This window comes from Sorex fumeus, unplaced genomic scaffold (assembly GCF_029834395.1).
Source record: "Sorex fumeus unplaced genomic scaffold, SorFum_2.1 ptg000024l, whole genome shotgun sequence".
Classification (NCBI taxonomy): domain Eukaryota; kingdom Metazoa; phylum Chordata; class Mammalia; order Eulipotyphla; family Soricidae; genus Sorex; species Sorex fumeus.
In genome coordinates, this window is record NW_026606081.1 from 17307001 (window position 1) to 17326044 (window position 19044).

The 19044-nt window shown below is 48.2% G+C and overlaps 1 protein-coding gene and 1 non-coding gene across 2 annotated transcripts in view; one reads left to right on the forward strand and one right to left on the reverse strand.

The window, feature by feature from the left end:
* The window catches only part of ARHGEF38 (Rho guanine nucleotide exchange factor 38), a 71817-nt gene extending 53111 nt beyond the window's left edge, over positions 1 to 18706 (reverse strand). The window contains exon 1 of the mRNA XM_056114390.1: positions 18517 to 18706. Within this exon, the coding sequence (XP_055970365.1) occupies positions 18517 to 18706 (190 nt within the window). The remainder of the gene's footprint in view (positions 1 to 18516) is intronic.
* Positions 5111 to 5236, forward strand: LOC130023827 (U6atac minor spliceosomal RNA). The gene has a single exon (XR_008792497.1). It is a non-coding gene; the product is annotated as a U6atac minor spliceosomal RNA (small nuclear RNA).
* Positions 18707 to 19044: the final 338 nt, after the last annotated feature.

The window sequence follows — 19044 nt, forward strand, 5'->3', positions numbered from 1 at the left end:
TTAATGCAAAAACATAGTTTAGAACTAACTTCTTTTTTCCAGCTCAGAGGACTGTAGGTGATAGAAATGGACTCTGTTCGGCTGTGCGCAAAGCAGGAGCCTTATTCTGAACTTCGACCCCCCCCCCCCCCCCCGGAGATCTTGAAATCCATTTTTATTGCAGTACTGGGATTTATAATGCTGTTAATCATACTTCTCACCATCCATCATTCCAACTCCACCCCCATCCCAAGAGCTTGCCAAAGAGAACTTTTTCTTCAGTAAGTGGTACATTTTCCACCTGTTTTCCCTATGGTTAAAAATCACTGTATTCCCATTCTCAGCCATGCTGGGCCAGTTTCAGTGCAATGGATCCCGGGCTGGAATTCTCCTTCCAATTCTCAGCCAGAATCTGAGGAGGCTGCAGTGGTGACTGAACTGAGCCAGCTCAGATATGCACACAGTCATACTCAGAATTCCTACACTACCCATAGAAAGTTTCACTAGGAAATCAGTGTGAGTCTTGGTGAGAAAGCACATCCTCGCATGGGTGAGACCCCAGGGTCTCCTCTGACATTAAAGGGCCCCTGAGCACTGCCAGGTCCAGTCCTGAAGGGCCTCAGCACTGACAGCCCAAGCACTAGAGTCCCTAGACCCAGGATGTGAGGGTGAGTCTCACCAGGAGTGACCCCGGGTCCCCCAGCACTATGGGGAAACTATAACACAAAACAAACAACCACAGAAATGTCTGTGCTGAGAAATGTTGACATCGTGGGAAGGTTCACACATATACTTTAGATATTTTCTATAAAAAGGGCTGGGAAACCTAAGAGTCTGCTAACCTAAGCTTTCCTGGCCATGACTTCAGAAATCTCAAACTAGACTATAGACCATGATTCAAGGAGTCAGAGACATCGGGCTGTGTGTCTGCATGTGTGCATGTGTGTTTATGTGTGTGCGCGCACACGCACACACATACAAACACACACACACGCAGTGCACAGAGCTATAGAAATGGGTCTGCTTCCAACCTGAAGCCACAAGCTTAGTTTTTATTTCAGTCTGCACTTATAGAAATAATTCAAAGCACTGAGAGAAATAATTTCAATAAGTCAAAGAAATGATTCCAATATTCCATTGAAAGCTACTTGACGTAATTACTCAAACCATCTTTGATCCTGATGCCACTCCCAATCATGTAGAACTTATCAAAAAGTCCATGCCGGGATCCAGAGGGAGAGTGTGGTGGGCAGGGCGTTTCCCCGCACTCAGCTGGCCTGATTTCAATGCTCGGCAACCCCATCTGGTCTCCGGAGTCTGCCAGGAATGACTCCTGAGCACAGAGCCTGGAGTAGGCACCGGGTGGGGCCCTAAAACCAAACCAAAACAAACAAAAAGGCAAGAGCGGGGCCACACTGAGGAGATGGAAGGAAAGAGAGAGAAAGCTGGAGTCACTCAAGGAGGGCAGGGAGGAGGGGGTCATCCTGACCATGTCCAGATGCCAGAGCGGGAGTCCAGGGCCTAGCGTCCTGGCTCCCGGGCACTCATTTCAGGGGTGCGGGGAGCTTCAGGGACCTCTTGTCCACAGAGGACCCTGGGATGGGGCACTGTGCTCCGGGTGACTGCTGGAGAGAGAAGATGGAGTGGGCCCAAGCGTGTGTCAGCACTGGGACAGGCAGGACCAGAGCCAGCGGTCTCCACAGGCTCTAGGGAAACACGGTACCAGGAGTGTGAGAGAGCAGATGTGAATTCTGGAATCCTGAATTCTGTAGCTGATGGGAGCACTCAGAGCCTTGTGAATTTATCAAGGTTTTTTCCTCAAGTCGAAAACAAAAATCTGCCTCAGTATTCCAAGTCTGAAAGGAGAAGTGACCGCAGGCTGCGTTCTGACAGGAACACTTGGCGAGCGGAAGAGAAAAGAGAGATGGGGCACCCCGAGAGGAGGCATGGGGGTTGGGGGCAACCCCGGGACCTTCCTGGGTCTCCTGGCTTCCTTCTGAGATGGAGCCAGGGCTGGGGGAAAGCAAACGAGAACTTTATAAATGAGTATTTTCCAGTGGTTTGCAGAGTGGGAGGGATGGGTGTCCAGAGAGACCTCTAAACTGATACAGATAGTATCCACTAGTGCTTGGCATTCTGCTGAAGATGCTGATGGAAACAGCCCTCAAGTCTTTCCTCCCCCTTCTAAACCTCCTCAAAGCTTTGTGCCTTATGCGAACACACACTGGTCCCTGGAAGGAGCCAAGAAAGGGGTGGAGGAGCTTGCTTGATCTCTAGCAAAGAAATATCCCGAGGATTATAGTCTCCATTCCTTTCCTTTCTAAATTCCAGAACTCAATTCCTGTGTAATTTAATTCATCTTGCAGATTGTCCAGAATCTGTACTTGAAAATGCCCAGCAGTAGATTCTGTCAGTTCAGCACTGCTTTGTGTTCTAAAACATCATTAATTTGCTCAGAACGAGTTTTAGGGACCAAAATGGTTGAAACAAAGTGTTAGTTAAGATACTCCACCTCAGAAACTTCCCTCAGTTCTCAAGCCTTTTCAGAGGACTCTGCAATTGAGCAACCGTTGGAGATATCTGTGTTTGCTTTCTTGACTCAAGTTTATTGCAGAAACAAAGACCCGACTTGCATCATTTTATGGTCAGACTTCTAAACACTTTCTATGTTTGCATTTCTCAAACGGACCAACTCCACAATGCACTGTGGGCACAAGTTCTGTTTTTATAAGATCCTTTCTATTTTGTAAAAACTTTCCCCCTTTTAGTTATACTTTGTTTTTACATATAAAGTTCTTCACCACACATGAATATTACCAACATTTATCACCAAGTCAGCAGTCAGCTAGAATAATCTTTTATTCCTACACAAAGCAACAGAAAAGCTAAGTATTCAGAAATGAAAGCAAACGAGAACTTTATAAATGAGTATTTTCCAGTGGTTTGCACAAACTAAAGTACTCTTGGGACTAAAGTTATGAGGACACAAGGAGGGGGTTAAAGGGGGGGAAATGTGCCAGGCAATATTCCAGCAGGTAGGACACCTGTCTTGCATGCAGCCCACCTGGGTTTGATCCCTGGGACCCCATATGTTCCCCCAAGCCCACTAGGAGTAATTTCTGAGCACACAACTAGGAGTACACCCTGAGCATTTCTGGATGTGGCCCAGTATCATCCCCAACACACACACACACACACACACACACACACACACACACACACACACACACCCTGAAAACTAAAGTAGAGCTGAAGTTAAAGAGCTATTTGGGTGGGCTTGCCACAGTATGCTGTCATATATGATGAGTCCCTTGTAACTCACTTGCCAGCCCATCTTCTATTTATTTTGCTCACATTTTGTTTTTCCTGAGTCATAATAGTAAAAGTCTTCACTGTTGGAGACACACGCTTCTTTGATAGCAAATCTGAGAATTCCAGGTTCTCTGTGGGAAGGTTGCTGAGCTTTGGCAAACAGATCCATAACTCCAGCTCGCTATCCTGAGCAATGAAACGTGGTGGATGAGTTAGTTGAGACAGAACCAAATGCCAGAGGCAAACAAGACCCTCAGTAAACATGACTCTGTTGGAACTAGGAATAGAAGCCACTAGAACGCAACGCAGCAGTTCAGACCAAGCTGCCCCTCATGTCCCCATTGATTAGAGAAACCAGGAAAGACGGGGGAAGCCTCAGGGTCAGGAGTCATGCTTGAAAGTTCCAGCTCTGGGCTGCTGCCTCTGCCTGCGTGTGTAGGCAAAAGAGAGGGGTGCAACCCCCCCAAAACACCTCAGGTAGAAAGATGGGCGCCGGGCTGGGCAGGCAGGCAGCCCCCAGCGCCGGCGACAACCACATCAGCCATGACAAAGGGACGGTGCAGAAGGGACTAGAAATAAATAAAATCTGAAATGGATTTGACTTGGGTTTGGAGTAATCAAAGCGGACCTGCTCTTCTTAAAAGGCTGTAAGAGAGTTTTGAAGCCGACACATAAAGGAAAGCTGATGGCAGTGAGGAGTTTGAGTATCGAGTAAAGAGCATAAGTGAATTCATCTTTGTTCCAGGTATGACTGTGGTGGGGAATGACCTTCATAGTTAATTACATCCCTGCATCTCACAGGCTGCTGGATGATTTATCAAGTGCAGCACACATGACCAATGTACTTTAGCGTGGTTTCTATCATGGGCCACATGCTCACTGCATCAACTTCCAAGCAAAGATGTTATTTCAAGGTAACACGTATAATAAGAATGTTCTTGGGGCCTTGACAATATTATTTCTCCTGTGGCAGTGTGGTTTGAGTGCTATCTACTCTTATTAATACTCAGCTGCCAAATAGAAACGTATGTTGTGGATGAGACCAGGTAACACACCTCCTGCCTGCTATAAAGCAGGAATCTGGAAGTGACTTCTGGGCTGGGCTTGGCCAGAAAGGGCCAAAAAGCACCAAAAAGGTCACTGAGGACCCAGAGCCTATCTTGAAGCTGTCACTTCAGTCATTTTTTTCATTTTATTTTTATAAAGTTGTTCACAATGTTTGATTTCATTTAATATTCAAACACCAATCCCACCACCATGTCTCCATCCCGAACCCCAAACCCTTCCCCCCGAAGCAGAACCAAAATAATTTATTTCGTATTGCTTGTTATAAATAATCTGCTAAAAATTATCCAAAAAATGGTTTCTTACCCAAGCACAAAAATTTGTAAGTCTACAACTGTACCTCATGATGTCTCACTAATAAAAAAAAAAATGGTTTCTAAGAGGAAAGTGTGTGAAGATGGTTGTTTTTCATCCAGTAGCCACTAAGGCCTTCTATAAGAGATTAGCAACATGTTGTTGAGACCTGTGTGCTTATATATATCCCTCAAGATTGGTTGCATTCTACTTTAAACCCCATAAAATGTGGTTTGCTACTCTTGCTATATTAGTGATGTAAAGTATGAGAATTTGCGCATCTGCATTCTCGGCCAGGAGTAGATTTTCTCATGGGCGAGGCTCGCCCAAACATGTGGAAAGCAGCCATGAGCATGGCAGCGATATTTCAGTCATTTTAATACTGCTTTCTTCATAGAGAGGGAATATTAATTCTTCCCTTCTTTCCTTGGTGAAAAATACACATTAAAAATACACCCTGGTGTTGTATGAGGAAAGGAGAGAAGGTTAGCACTCCCCTTGACAAGGATGGAAGAGGCTTCGGCCTGCAACACGCATACGGTTAAGGCACTGCCACCTACTTCGTGGCATCTAACCAACGTTTAAAAAAAAAAATACACCCTGTTGACTGTTTTTAAGTGTCCAATTTAGCAGCGATAGGTGCATTTTCACCCTCTCCAGGATTTGCCTGTCCTTTGCTAGAAGGTCCTCCTGTAAGTGTGAAATCAGGCTCTCTCTGCCTGGCCGGGTCTGGCTTTTCCATTTAGCATATCTTCTTCAGGATTCATGACAGACCTGTGTCAGAACTTGCTGCCTTTGTAAAGGTGAATGATGATTTATTTTACGTACAGACCACATTTTGTTTATGGTAAAACATCCTGCACTCTTCCTAGAGTTAGACTGGTCAGGGTATGTTGAAAAACCATAAGAGTGACCACTATAAACTTCCTATTCTAGTTCTTAAAAAGCATTGTCACTGATCTTTCTCAGAACACTAGACATAAAGCACTTGTTTTATTTTTTTTAATTCTTTTTTTTTAATTTATTTTTGCTATTAGTGAAACACCATGAGGTACAGTTATAGACTTACAAATTTTTGTGCTTGGGTTTCAGTTATAAAATGATCAAGTACCCATCCCTCCACCAGAGCCCATTCTCTACCACCACGGGTCCCAGTATCCCTCCCCACCTCCATCCCACCCCCATCCCACCCTTCCTCTGTGGCAGGTCATTCCCTTTTGTTCTCTCTCTCCTTTTGGGTGTTGTGGTTTGCAAGAGAGGCATTGAGTGGCAATCATGTTTGGTCTATAGTCTACTTTCAGCATGCTTCTCCCATCCTGGGAGGATCCTCCCAACACCCTTTACTTGGTGCTCCATTCTCTATCTGAGCTCCCTTTTCCCCTAGCACGTGTGGCTGGCCTCCAAGACATGGAGCAAAATTCCTGGTACTAATCTCGGCCACTCTTGGGTGTTAGTCTCCTATTTTGTTACTTTATGTCCCCCAGATGAATGCAATCTTTCTGTGTCTATCCCGCTCTTTCTAGAGTACTGAATATAGTGATCATAAAAGGAACCTATCCAGGGACTTCCTGAGTGCAAAAGATCAGGATTCTCACCTCTGTCTGCACAGACTTGGCTCTGAGACCTGGACTCTCCCTCCACCACCTGACGCTTCTCTCATGACCATGACACGCTTTGTTGAATATAGTAGGCCCATGACCTTCCCTTTAGTTATCTTGTTACCTTGGTCAAATTATTTGGCATCAGAAACGTATGTTATGGATAAGACCAGGTAACACACCTCCTGCCTGCTCTAAATCAGGAATCTGGAAGTGACTTCTGGGCCTACTCCATCTGCAGAAGGGAATCAGGAACAAGAGTGCTGTTAATGACTCGAGGATGTGACGGTTCTAGTCCTCTCACACTGAACACTGAGTTTGCTCTGGGCTTGCTCTTCAGTCTTCATAAGATCTCTAGGTCTGTGGTATTTCCTCACACATAAAGAAGCCAAAACTTAGTGGGGCAAAGGGTGAGCATCACAGTAAGGCAAGAGGAGCCAAGCCCATGACTGTCTGGCTCCTACCCCTGCATTAACAAGCCAGAAGGTTGTGAGAATTGAGATAAAGTATGAAAAGGCTTCACTCAATGTCTTACGCACAGAGGCCTCTCAAAAAATGCCAACTGTAGGGGCCTGGAGCAATAGTACAGAGGGTAGGCCATTTGCCTTGCACACAGTAGCCTACCCGGGTTTGATTCCCAGCATCCCATATGGTCCCCTGAGCACCGCTAGGAGGAATTTCTGAGTGTATGAGCCAGGAGTAACCTCTGAGTACTGCTGGGTGTGACCCAAAAAGAAAAAAAAAAACAGCCGTTATTTTTATGACTAGGCTTTGCTTGCTATGCTTTTCAGATCTGGTTCTGAGCAATTTCACCTGCTTTCCTTCTCCCCTGCATATGTCCCCAGGAGGGATAGAGATTGAACATCGATCAGGAAATCACCTTCCTCACTTCCAGGCTGCTCCAGGAAGAACTACACAGTGAAGACTTGTTCCATGTGCCTGTGATCCCTGAGCTGGTATCAGCATGAGACACCAGCAGCTGCGGATGTGTTGAGAGCCCTTGCATGCTGCCTGGAATAACACAGATCCCTGAAGTTTAAGCTCCACTTCGTTCCCCATTTCCCTTGAAGCAAATTAGCCTCAGCAATTCACTGAAAATACATCCCAAGAAAGTGAAAAAAAAAAAAAAAAAAAAAAAACAGGAAGATCGGGGGTATGGTGCCACCAGCAGGTCAATCTGTGAGGCGAGTGCATCAGCAGCCTGATGGTGCCTTCAGACTTCCAGATACACCAAAATTGCTGCTGTGCCTTTGGCCAGACCCCAAATACTTGGGAGCAAAGTTTACCAAGAAAGTAAATGGCCAAAAGTTAGGTATGTGGGAGACACACCCACAAATCACCTCCTGCTCAGCTATATAATTGGAGGCACGATCTCTCTGGTTCCTGATCGAACTGCTTAACAGTCATGATCCCAGAGACTCAGAGACAAATCTAGGAACGCAGCAGCTTTTGGCAGAGATTAGTCTGGTCCCCGAAATGGGTTACTGGCACCAGACCACCCCAGGGAGGAAAGGGTGTTGTCCCTCTGCCTGCTCCTCCTTGGCAGCTCGGTGACCACCATCCTCCAGAGGCCATTGGACAGTAAGGTTTTGGCCCGCAGGGATGAGACACGCAGGACCTCAAGGGATGGGGGTGGAGCCGGCCCTTTCCTCCCCGCCCCAAAAAGACCTCGAGTTGCCGCCCACGAATGGCCTCTCTGGCTCCTGATCGGGTCTGATTGACAGCCATGATACCAGAGACTCAGAAACAAGTCTCAGAATCCAGAGGCTTTTGGCAGAAATGCATCCGGTCCCTGCAGTAGGTTACTGGTGCTGGGCCACCCCAGGTGGGAATAGGTTTCATGCCGTGGCCAAGTTTCCCCTGGTGGCTCGGTGGCCACCAACCTCCAGAGGCCATAGGACGATCAGGTTTGGGCCCACAGTGATGAGACACACAGGGCCTCATGGGATGGAGGTGGAGCCGGCCCTTTCCTCCCCGCCGCAATGAGATCCCAAGTTGCCGCCCACAAACGGCCTCTCTGGCTCCTGATCAAGCTGCTTAACAGCCATGATCCCAGTGACTCAGGAACAAATCTCAGAATCCAGCAGTTTTGGGCAGAAATCCCTCCATATTTAATTGTTGAAATTTTGGAATTCCAAATCTCACAGCCACTACTGCAGCCATGTGACATCATATGTTATTCATAACCAACAATGAGAAACAAATTGTCTATTGTTGCCTTTTCAGCAGATCTGAGTGTTGGGGTAAAATCCCAAATAATAATGGTGGGTCTGGTGTCGAAATATTGAATACAAATATAGAATCAAAGTAGAGAGAGAGTAATGTGAAAATCATCTGCCCCACAGGTAGGGGGAGGGTGTGGGATGGGGAGTATACTAGGGTTTTTGGTGGTGGAAAATGGGCACTGCTGAAGGGATGGGTGCTTCATTGTATGATCGAGACTTAAGCCCGAAAGCTTTGTAACTGCTCTCACGGTGATTCAATAAATAAAATTATTAAAAAAAAAAAGGGGGGGGAAGTAAGGTGGAGTTTGTGCCCAATTCAATCAGCCTAACCAATGACTGAATAAATAGCAGTACTCCTACAGTAAAAAAATAAATAAATAAAAATAAATGAGCTTGGGGCTGGAGAGATAGCACAGCAGGTAGGGCGTTTGCCTTGCACGCAGCTGACCCAGGTTCAATTCCCAGCATCCCATATGGTCCCCTGAGCACCACCAGGAGTAACTCCTGAGTGCAGAGCGAGGAGTAACCCCTTGCATCGCCAGGTGTGACCCCCCCCCAAAAAAGGGGAAAAAATGAGCTTGTATTGCTAAAAAAAAAGCAGGAAGATCATAAAATGGATTATATGTTCTGTGAAAGCACAAACTTATTATTATTATTATTAAAGGGTTTTAATCCAAGGCCCTTGTGTATTCAATTAGATTAAGCTTCCTAACTAATGTTATATTAATCAGCAACTAAAAATGAGTCATGATGGATATTTATTTCCATAGTTATAGCAAAATTTCACCTCTTCTAAGGAAAAATTGAAGCTCAGATATCTCTAGACCAAGCTTAAGATTTAGCCTAACAGCATATGTAACATTGGCATGGGGTGTCCAGGCCCAGCTGGCACACACGTCCCATCCTCAGGTATTGAGGACCCTCAGGGACCCTGGGTAGAGAACACGAAGATAAGTTAGCACAGGGGTCACCCCCAACATCACTTCATCACAATCATTAATATCTACAATGAAAATTTATAAATCTGATGTTTTTACATACTTGCCATTTTATAAATGTGTATATTGAATCAAATTTTAAATTATGGGCTAGGTTTGAGCTACTACTACTATAATTTATACTTCATGCATCGTATGAAGAAAAATAACAGCCTTTTCTCTCAAAAAATTATAATCTGATAGTGAAGGTGGATTATCAGTCACTGGGCAGGACAGAGCAGGACAGGACAGGGAGGTCGTTCGTATGGTAGAGCGAAGCCCTGGTCTAAGCCTGACCCTGACTTTGGTTCCCAGCCCTGCACCCCCGAGCTCATCAGCACCAGGTGTGACCCCAGAGCCAAGGATAAACTGGACTTTTCCTGCCCGGCAGCTCTGAGCCCAAACACTCAATTCTTCAGTGCTCTCTTCAACAGCAACACAACTCTTCAGTTTTGCTTCCATTGTCACTGTGTCCGTTTAATCAAACTTAAGTAAACTGATCAAATAAGAGTCAAAGAGCATGTGTGGCCCCATGCAAACTGTGTGAATGCTCAGAAATGCTAAAGTCGCGTCATCCAAATACCGCAGCTGGATTAGATGAGCTAAAGACCAGAGTGAAAATCAGCCGAGAGAGATCCTACAAAAATCGAAATGTCAATCACTCTTTGAAAACTGGTTGACAAATATTACAGCAGTCTGTGACCTGTGCTGAGCTCAGCTCGGCAGCCAAGCTCCCAGCGAACTGGCCGCTCAAGCAGCACAAAGACAGAGGCGAGTAAAGGGGGCCCTGTGCTAAAGCTGGGCAGCAAGGCCAGACCCCAGAGGAGCGCTGAGTGACTTCCCTAGGAATGTTCGAAAAGGTGCCAGAGAGGGTAAGTCTAGAGAAGCTGTCGGGAGACAGGCCCCGAAGGATCTGAAATCTGTAAGAGTGAGAAATCATTGAGGAATTCTAGATGACAGAGGACCATGCTCATGGCCTGGTGGGCCCCCTCTCGGGAGCTGTGGGGAGGGACAAGGCAGAGGTGAGGGAAACTCAGCCTCATCTTGTTACCAAGAGGACAGAGAATGAACAGAGGGAGTCGGGAGCTAAAACTGAGCGTGATCTGGTCACTGCGGGAGAAGGAGGACAAGCAGTGGCAAGGCAGCAGAGGAGCCACTGAAAGGAAGCAGGGCCACAGGAAAGAGGGCAGGAGAGAGGACGGGAAGTGCCTGCCCATGTGCCCTGGAGAGAGAGAGGAAGTAGTTTCAGAGCAAGTCAGTTTAATAATAGTAAGAAGGTGAAATCATGGGGCTGGAGCGATAGCACAGCCAGGTAGGTAGTTTTCCTTGCACGCTGGCTAACCCCAGTTTGATTCCCAGCATTCCATATGGTCCCCCGAGCACTGCCAAGAGTAATTCCTGAGTGCAGAGCCGGGAGTAACCCCAGAGCATCGCCGGGTGTGACCCAAAAAGAAAAAAAGAGGTGGAGTCAGGACTTGTGACCGTGTCTGACCTGTCCAGGATCCTCCCTGAGGTGGAGAAGGCCCTGTTGTTCTTTCTCCCTGGGATTTCTTCCCAGTGGACCCTGAGCACAGCCCCAAGAGCTGTCTCCTCCCTCCGTTTTATAGCTCCTTCCTGCTTCCAGACGCTGCCATACCCTTGGCTTAGCGTTGCCCCATGTCCCTCTGCTTTGATTTCACGCCAGAAAATCTTTCAGCAGTTTCAGTGGAAACCCGAGTTCTTGAGAGATGAATGGCATGGGCCTCCGAGAACGAGGTGGAGAGTAATTGCATGCCTGACAGATTTGGGAGAGAAGCTGGTGAAAGATGACGTGAAAATATGAAGGAATGGCCCCTCACGGCCCTGAATCTGAAAGCTCAAACATTGGGGCAGAGAGAGATTTTATCCTCATTCGAAGGGCAGATGATTTATTCCCTCTGACTGCTAATTGCTGCAGAGAGTATATTTCAAAATGGAATGTAACTGAGCTTACCTGGCTTGCGGAACGCTTAATATGGCACTGATCTGAATTTATAGGTTCCTAGAGTGATGGGCATTGTACAAACCAAACAATTAGGAGGTAAATAAATAGGGGCTTTCTGGAAGTGTCCTTATTTGGAGGTCTTCAAGAAGAAGTCTGCTGCAATGCCCTGAATAGAAAGGGAACTTGGCTCGGCTCGTTTATCCTTTTGTTGTTTCTGCTGTTGGGAATGCAATATTTTGACTGGAGCGACAGCACAGTGGTAGGGCGTTTGCCTTGCATATGGCCGGCGAGGCTGACCCAGGTTCAATTCCTCTGCCCCTCTCGGAGAGCCCAGCAAGCTACCGAAAGTATCTCGCCCACATGGCAAAGCCTGGCAAGCTCCCTGTGACATATTCAATATACCAAACACAGTAACAACAAGTCTCACAATGGAGACTTTACTGGGACAACTCGAGCAAATCGATGAGCAATAGGAGGACAGTGCGATAGTGCTACCCGTATATTCATTCATTCGACATATGTTTATTGAGTGTTTCTTATGCCAGGCCTTGCTCTAGGTTGATTGTTCTTAACTGATAATTTTTGACCCATCCCCCCTACTACCCGCAGCACAATTAGCAGTGTCTAGAGTCATTTTTGGCAGGGGTGTGTTGCTGAAGGGGGTGGCATTAACGTCCTACAGTGTGCACAAGACTGTGTGACCGAGAACTGTCAAATCAGAATATCCTTGTTTCAGGTTCTAACAATTCAGCAAGGAAAACACAGAGGGAAATCTCAGCTGGTGTGAGGTGGGCACTTTAGTGACAGGAAAGATTGAACCGATTACTAAGGATCTAGTGCCTGGTGGAGGCAAGGTGGCATGAGAGAGGCAGGGGTGGCGGTCGCAGCTCTAGTGCAGAGAGGGGCGAACCTTGCAACCCCACAGGAGAGAATGGAATGAGGGGAGGAGGGAATGGGGTATTGGTGGGGGACCTGGGATGGGGGGACGAGGTAGCTGGGAAGGGGGGGTGGGACGAGGGACCCAGGATGGAGGGGAGGGAATGGGACAGGGGAGGAGGGAGTGGGATGGGCAAGAGGACCACTCAGTGGCTCTTTCCTTTTGTTTTCTAAATGAACATTTATTTGTTCATTCTATGTGAGTTTAGGGTAAAGATAAATTTTGTGTGGGGCTGGAGCGATAGCACAGCCGGGAGGGTGTTTGCCTTGCATGCAGCCAACCTGGGTTCAATTCCCAGCATTCCATATGGTCCCCCGAGCACCACCAGGAGCAATTCCTGAGTGCACGAGCCAGGAGGAACCCCTGTGCATCGCCAGGCATGACCCAAAAAGCAAAAGAAAAAAGGACAAATTTTGTGGACAGATCATGTGTGTAACGGCTGTACAAGTTTGGCTATATTCCCCAGGCATCTAAAAGTATTTGTTCATCTGGGAGGGGAGCATGTCCCTCTTAAGAGGAGCCACGGTTTTGCTCAAATAAACTGAAGGCACGGAAGGGGGAAACAGTATCAAGACCGGCTGTTTCACAGGGGGACCAAAGTGGACTCTGTGAGACCCTCACTAAGGACCGCCAGGGGCTCTCGGGCTCAGACCCTCGAGGACGTAGCTTTCACCTTCAGGGTGAGTGGGTAGTGGACAGTGGGTAGCCAAGGGCTCACTCCAGCCACGCTGCCCCGGGTCTTCCTTCGGCCTCTCATTAATCGCAGAATTTGTTCAGAACAACCTGCCACCAAGCACTGATCGTGACACTACTTTCGGCTGACTTCACAGAATGCTCTGGAAGCCTCCCTTCCCCAGAGAGGAAGAACGGCCCCTTGGCAGTGTGCGGTTCCTTTCTTACCATTGCAAACACAGACACCAGCTGCACCAGCCACGCTTTTGGCTGTAGAACAGGGGTTTCTGTCCTGGGATGCATATTTCGTTTTATTGACATGCATATAAATGACAGTGGACAAAAAGTTTAAAATATAGTGTCAAAATAGTAATAAAAGAAAGAGTGAGAACTGGTGATCATGAATCTTATTCGAGAAGGGCAGTTTTGTAATGCTGTTTTCTGACAAGTAACAGCACAGAAAGACCCAGTTCTTGAACAGTAACACTGCAGCAGGTGAATGCCACGTTAACCCCAAGGAAGAGTGTTCCAAAGTGAGAGACAGGTCAGCAGAATGTTATCACATCATAACGCACCCTGTGGCGATCAAATGCTCCGCTTCTGATACTGACAGACTCCCACAGACTAACACGTTCCCAGACAATGGGGCATATGCACCCCACTGCCAACGCTTAGAGACTCTGAGTTCAAGTCCTGGCTCTGTGGCCTGGGGAACTCAGGATGCCATACCCCAAACACACCCTGACAGGTGCTACTCATTCTGAACAGCTGCCACAGGGAGATGCTCACCTCATTCCTCTCGTCTAAGGACTGTCTCAAGGACCTCATTGCCATAAATGTTTCCCTGCTTCCTCAGCAGAGGAAGACTGGTGCTTTTAACAGGAACTGCAGTCACCCCCAGTGACATGTTATTGCTCCCACCTTCCCCTGTGCTTCTGAGAGTTCCTGCCATGTCTTCCTTCCCCCTCGTGAAGATCTTGTATCAGTTCCCAACTCTCATCTCTTTGGGGGCTTCTCAGAAAACAAAATTTGACTGAGTCTCATAAAGATCTGATTCGTTTCAGCAATGACTTGAAAATCTGGCAGCAGCCAATGGAGCAGGTGTAGGAAGGGGCACGAAGGCATGGCACCCGAGGAGAGGTCAGGTGGGCCAGTCCCGCAGTAGGGTACTGCTTGGCATTGTGAGGTCGAGGCCCGCTGTGGCCCCAGGGCCTGCCCGAGCAGCTCTGGCTGTGGTCTTGCTGCCCCCACCAACAGCCCACTCTGTCAGGCCTGCACTGGCGAGGGAAGAATGGACAGGGCAGCGCTCCTCAGGGCCTCCTGGCTTTCCCGGGGGCGGCTCCCCACAACAGCCATCCTTGGACAGGCACAGTGACCTTCCCGTCCAGTTCACAGATGGGCATCGCAAAAACAGTCCTTTCACCTGACTCTTCATTTTGATCTTACTCTTCTGTCCATCGCTCACACCTTCCCTCCCTCTTGATTTTGGTTTCCCCTCTCAGGTGTTGACAAACCTTTTCTTTCTTTCTTTCTTTCTTTCTTTCTTTCTTTCTTTCTTTCTTTCTTTCTTTCTTTCTTTCTTGAATCACCATGAGCTACAGTTACAAAACTTTCATGATTGAGTTTCAGTCATACAATGATCAAACACCCATCCTTCCACCAGTGCACATTTTCCACTACCAATATCCCCAGTATCCCTCCCCACACCCACCTCACCCCACCACCCCCCTCCATGGCAGACAATTCCCCCGTACTCTCTCTCTACTTTTGGGCATTATGGTTTGCAATATAGACCCTGAGAGGTTATCATGTTTGATCCTTTATCTACTTTCATCACACATCTCCCATCCCGAACAATCCCTCCAACCATCGTTGACTTAGTGATCTCTTCTCTATCCCAGCTGCCTTCGCTCCCAGTTCATGAGGCAGGCTTCCAACCGAGGAGTGATATTCCTGGCCCTTGTCTCTACTGTCCTTAGGTATCAGTCTCGTATTCTCATCATATTCTTAAAGTTACCCAGATTGGGCTGAGGAGATGGCTCAGAAGACTGGAGCATATGGTTTATATGTGGAAACCCCAGGTTCAATCAAACCTGTACTTTCTCTGGTGAAAGAGCACAGTTCAAGGCTGCATTTGTCACCTATAAGAAGATCACGTGACCAGCATCATGTCGGACAACAGTGAGTTTCCCTATCACAGTGTGTTCCTGGAATAATTCAAACTTTCTCCACTCTGAGACTCGCCCATAGACTCACACCTTTAAAACTTTCTGAGAAGGAGAATGAAATAATGCCTGTTTTTTTGGTTTCTCTCTATCAATTGGGGCAGAAAATGCTTAGTTTTAAAGTTGCTTTTTGATAAAGATTTGCCCTTCAGACTAGGAATGCACCTTATTTGTACTGGTGTCACCTTACAGATCCAGGCACTTGCCCTTGTACCAAGGGTGTGTAGAGCAGGGAGGGGAGGGGTTGGTACCAAAGGGAACAAGACCTGCTGTATCCCAACAGAAACGCAGGCGGCCTGGCAGTTTGTTTGATTCCACTGTCAGCCCAAGGCCTTTGAGAGAGCCCTAAACCCTCAGGGTCAAGGCTACCTTCCGCCACTTCTAGATCACTGTCGTCTTAAACCATTGCAAATGAAATACTTCCACAATTGGACCAAGTCCAACTTGTTATCTGAGCCTTTAAAATGTCATTCGTAGCAAGTTCATGCAGGTTAGTGGTTCACTTTAGGTTAGAATAAAAATAGATAATCAATGCCTTAATATTTTTTTCTTTCTTAGTGTTGGGATAAAACACCCAGGGGTTCTAACTCAGCCTCAGACAGAGCAAGTGTCCTCCAGGCCCCGATCAATCCTTTCCTGATGAGAGCGTTGTAATTGCCTCTGCCAAATAGGATGCCCTACCGACTTCTTTGGAATGAGGGCTGTGCTTTGTGATTTGCGTTAGCAGCAACAATTAATAAGCAAAAATAGGTATGGATTAAAAAAAATTAGCCCAGACTCAGTGTGGCCGTGGGATCCACTCTCCCTGAGCCTTTTCTGTAGCCATGGGTTACCAGTGAGTCTGGCCCCCCGCCACAGTCAGACCCGGCAGAATCCAGCCCATTGCATGATCTTGATCCCCGTTACAAGGTGGCCCACCCACACCTGATCCCTGTTACAAGGTGACCCACCCACACCTGATCCCATTACAAGGTGACCCATCCATACCTGATCCCCGTTACAAGGTGGCCCACCCACACCTGCTATGCTGTGAACACAGACTTGACTTTTTCGTCCTGTTAAGAAGTAAATATCAAAATGGCAATTCTCATTTACCTTATGCCAATAAAAAATCGGAACCCCAAAGACGCTGAATTTGGGAATTTTAGGCAGAATTTAGCATGCTGTTCAGAATAAAGCAGGAGCTCCTCCCGTGCTTCTATATGATCTTTTCATCAAAGTACAGAAAAGAGATGAGGTACATGTATAGGTTAGTGTCTTTAGATTGATTAATAGGGGGAAATCCTGTTCTATCTGTAAAGTATCCGTTTTTCATAAAATTTATGACATCTACTATTCATTAATACTTACTGTGTCAGAAACACACAGGGTGTTTCACCAGATTATCTAATTCCTTTCCCTCAGCTGTGATATCTATTTCAAGCATCACGTCCCCACTTTTGCAGATAAGGAAACTGAGGCTCAAATTTTGAGGACTTTGCTTTGTTTTGTTTTTGTTTGGGGGGTCACACCCCACTGTGCTCAGGGGTTACTGCTGGCCCTGTACTCAGGACTCACTCCCACCTGGACAGTGACAGTGATCCTCCTCAGGGGACCACATGGGATGTTTGGAATTGAACCCAGGCGGGCCGAGTGCAAGGCACATGCCCTACCTGCTAAACTGTCGCTCCATCTCCACAAATTTCAAGGACTTTATTCTAAGTCTTAGAGATGATATATTGGAGCGCCAGGATTGGAAGTTAAAGGTTGGTGACTTTGAAATGCACGTTCTTTTTGACGCATCTACTGTCATCAGCACGATTAATTTCAAAGATGAAACAATATCCTTTCCTCCTTTATTAGAAGATTCTTGAGGCATAAGCCTGGAACTGGATTCGGGGTGCAGGGCACAGCTTGGGTGCTCAGGCTGACTCCTGGGCTGGGAGGCATATATGGTGAGGGGATCAAACTCGGATCAGTGCCTGCAAGGCAGCACTGAACCCTGTATTATCTCTCGGGTCCCCACCTTTGTTCTGGGGTGTCTGGGGGAAAGAGGTGAACTCTGAGAGGCTGCCCGTTGGCCCCAGCCTGCTGGCCGCCTTCAGCTCCGGATGGCTCTGGCATAGCATCTGAGCAGGTCAGCACAGAATGAGAACTCAGTGACCCTAGAAATGTGCCTGGTGGGCAGGCAGTGACCCAGCAGGGTCGTGCATGCTGCCAGGTGCGAGGCCAGAGCCTGAGCCCTGGAGCTGAATCTTCCCGCCACTCAGCGCAGCCGGATGTGGTCCCTCAGATCACTGAGAGTGGCTGTGCAGGTATGGCCAATGTGAAGATTCCCAAAGGATATTGTTGCTCCCCTTCTGCGTGTGACGGATGTGGCAGGGGAAACCTGGCACTCAGGTGTGTGAGGAATATCATCGGGCATCAGAAATATCACCGATACAGTGGGGTGGACTGGGGCAATAGAACATCAGGGGGGTGTTTGCCTGGCATGTGGTGACCTGGATGTGATCCCTGGCATCCCATATGATCCCCAAGCCATGCCAGGGTGATTTCTGAGTGCAGAGCCAGGAGGAAACCCTGAGCATCGCTGGGTGTAGCCCAAAAACCAAAAGGAGGAAGAGGAGGAGTAAGAGGAGGAAGAGGAGAGGAGGAGGAGGAGGAGGAGGAGGTTGAGATGCCAAAAGAAAGGACTGAATCCATTTGTTTCTAAAGTGCACAATATCAATATCAAAGTTGATTACAGCAAGTGACCTTTAAAAGGAGAACGGAAATAGATGGTGGATGGGGATGAGAGATTCGGTGTAACATTATCTGGTGGCCGTCACAAAGTAAAATGAAGTTATTTCCTCAAAAGCCATCTCTTGCAAGCATGCGCAGCACCCCTGCCAGGGAGCCCCTTGTTGGAGGAAGGAGCCCTGGGATTCTCAATCAGCCCTGGACCAGTCCTCACTCTCCCCTGTCCTGGGGACTTTGGGCTCTGAGCCTGCAGCCCCCTCCGTCACCTTCATCCTGTCCAGAGCCATCACCCACCTAACCGTAGTCACCCAACTAACCGTGCCGCTCAGCCCTTCCCAGTCTCCTTCATCTGCTCCCACTTACGGGCTAAAGGGAGGAAGGGAAGGAAGTGGAGAAAATATCATTCTCACCCGAGGCAAGGAGACGTGACCAGAACAATTTTGAAATGTTCTTTACCTATTGAGGCACCCCCCAAAGCTGCCCTGTGGCTTATGAGCCGGCGTTTCCTTTCCTCCTACACTGCATGCACCGGGCACGCGCACTTGGGTTACCTTGCAGCTTCTGACTGTACTCGCTCCTGTCCGACTGGGTCCTCCTCAGGGGCCCCGAGCGCTCCCCCGGGGCGCTGCCCTCCAGCACCGTGTCCGTCTTGCGCCGCTCCAGCATGTAGAGCCGTAGGAAGTGCAGGTTCTTCCTCCGGGCACCCAGGCCCTCCTTCCCCGCGGGGTCTCTGGGCTCCATGGGGCTGGCGGGGTCTGGCTGGGGCCGGGCGAGCTGCCCTGGGCTTCCCTGGCAGTGCCTGCCACCTGTGAGCAGCCTGGCCCCGCCCCGATGAGGTCACTCCCGCTGCAGGGAAACTGCACCTGTTACCTGAGAGCCCAGCCCCGCTCCTGGCCAAGCAAAGCAGGGCCTTGGGCACCGCCCGAGCAAACACAAACCCCTTTGTGCCCGCCGCGGGTGGGGGCCGGAGCTGCCACCTGCAAGGCGGGTGTGGCTGGGTGCTGGACTCCTGTCCCGGAGGGTGATGGGGCGAGGGCCCCGGGGGAAGGGCCTTGCTCCCAGCAGGAAGGTCACAATGG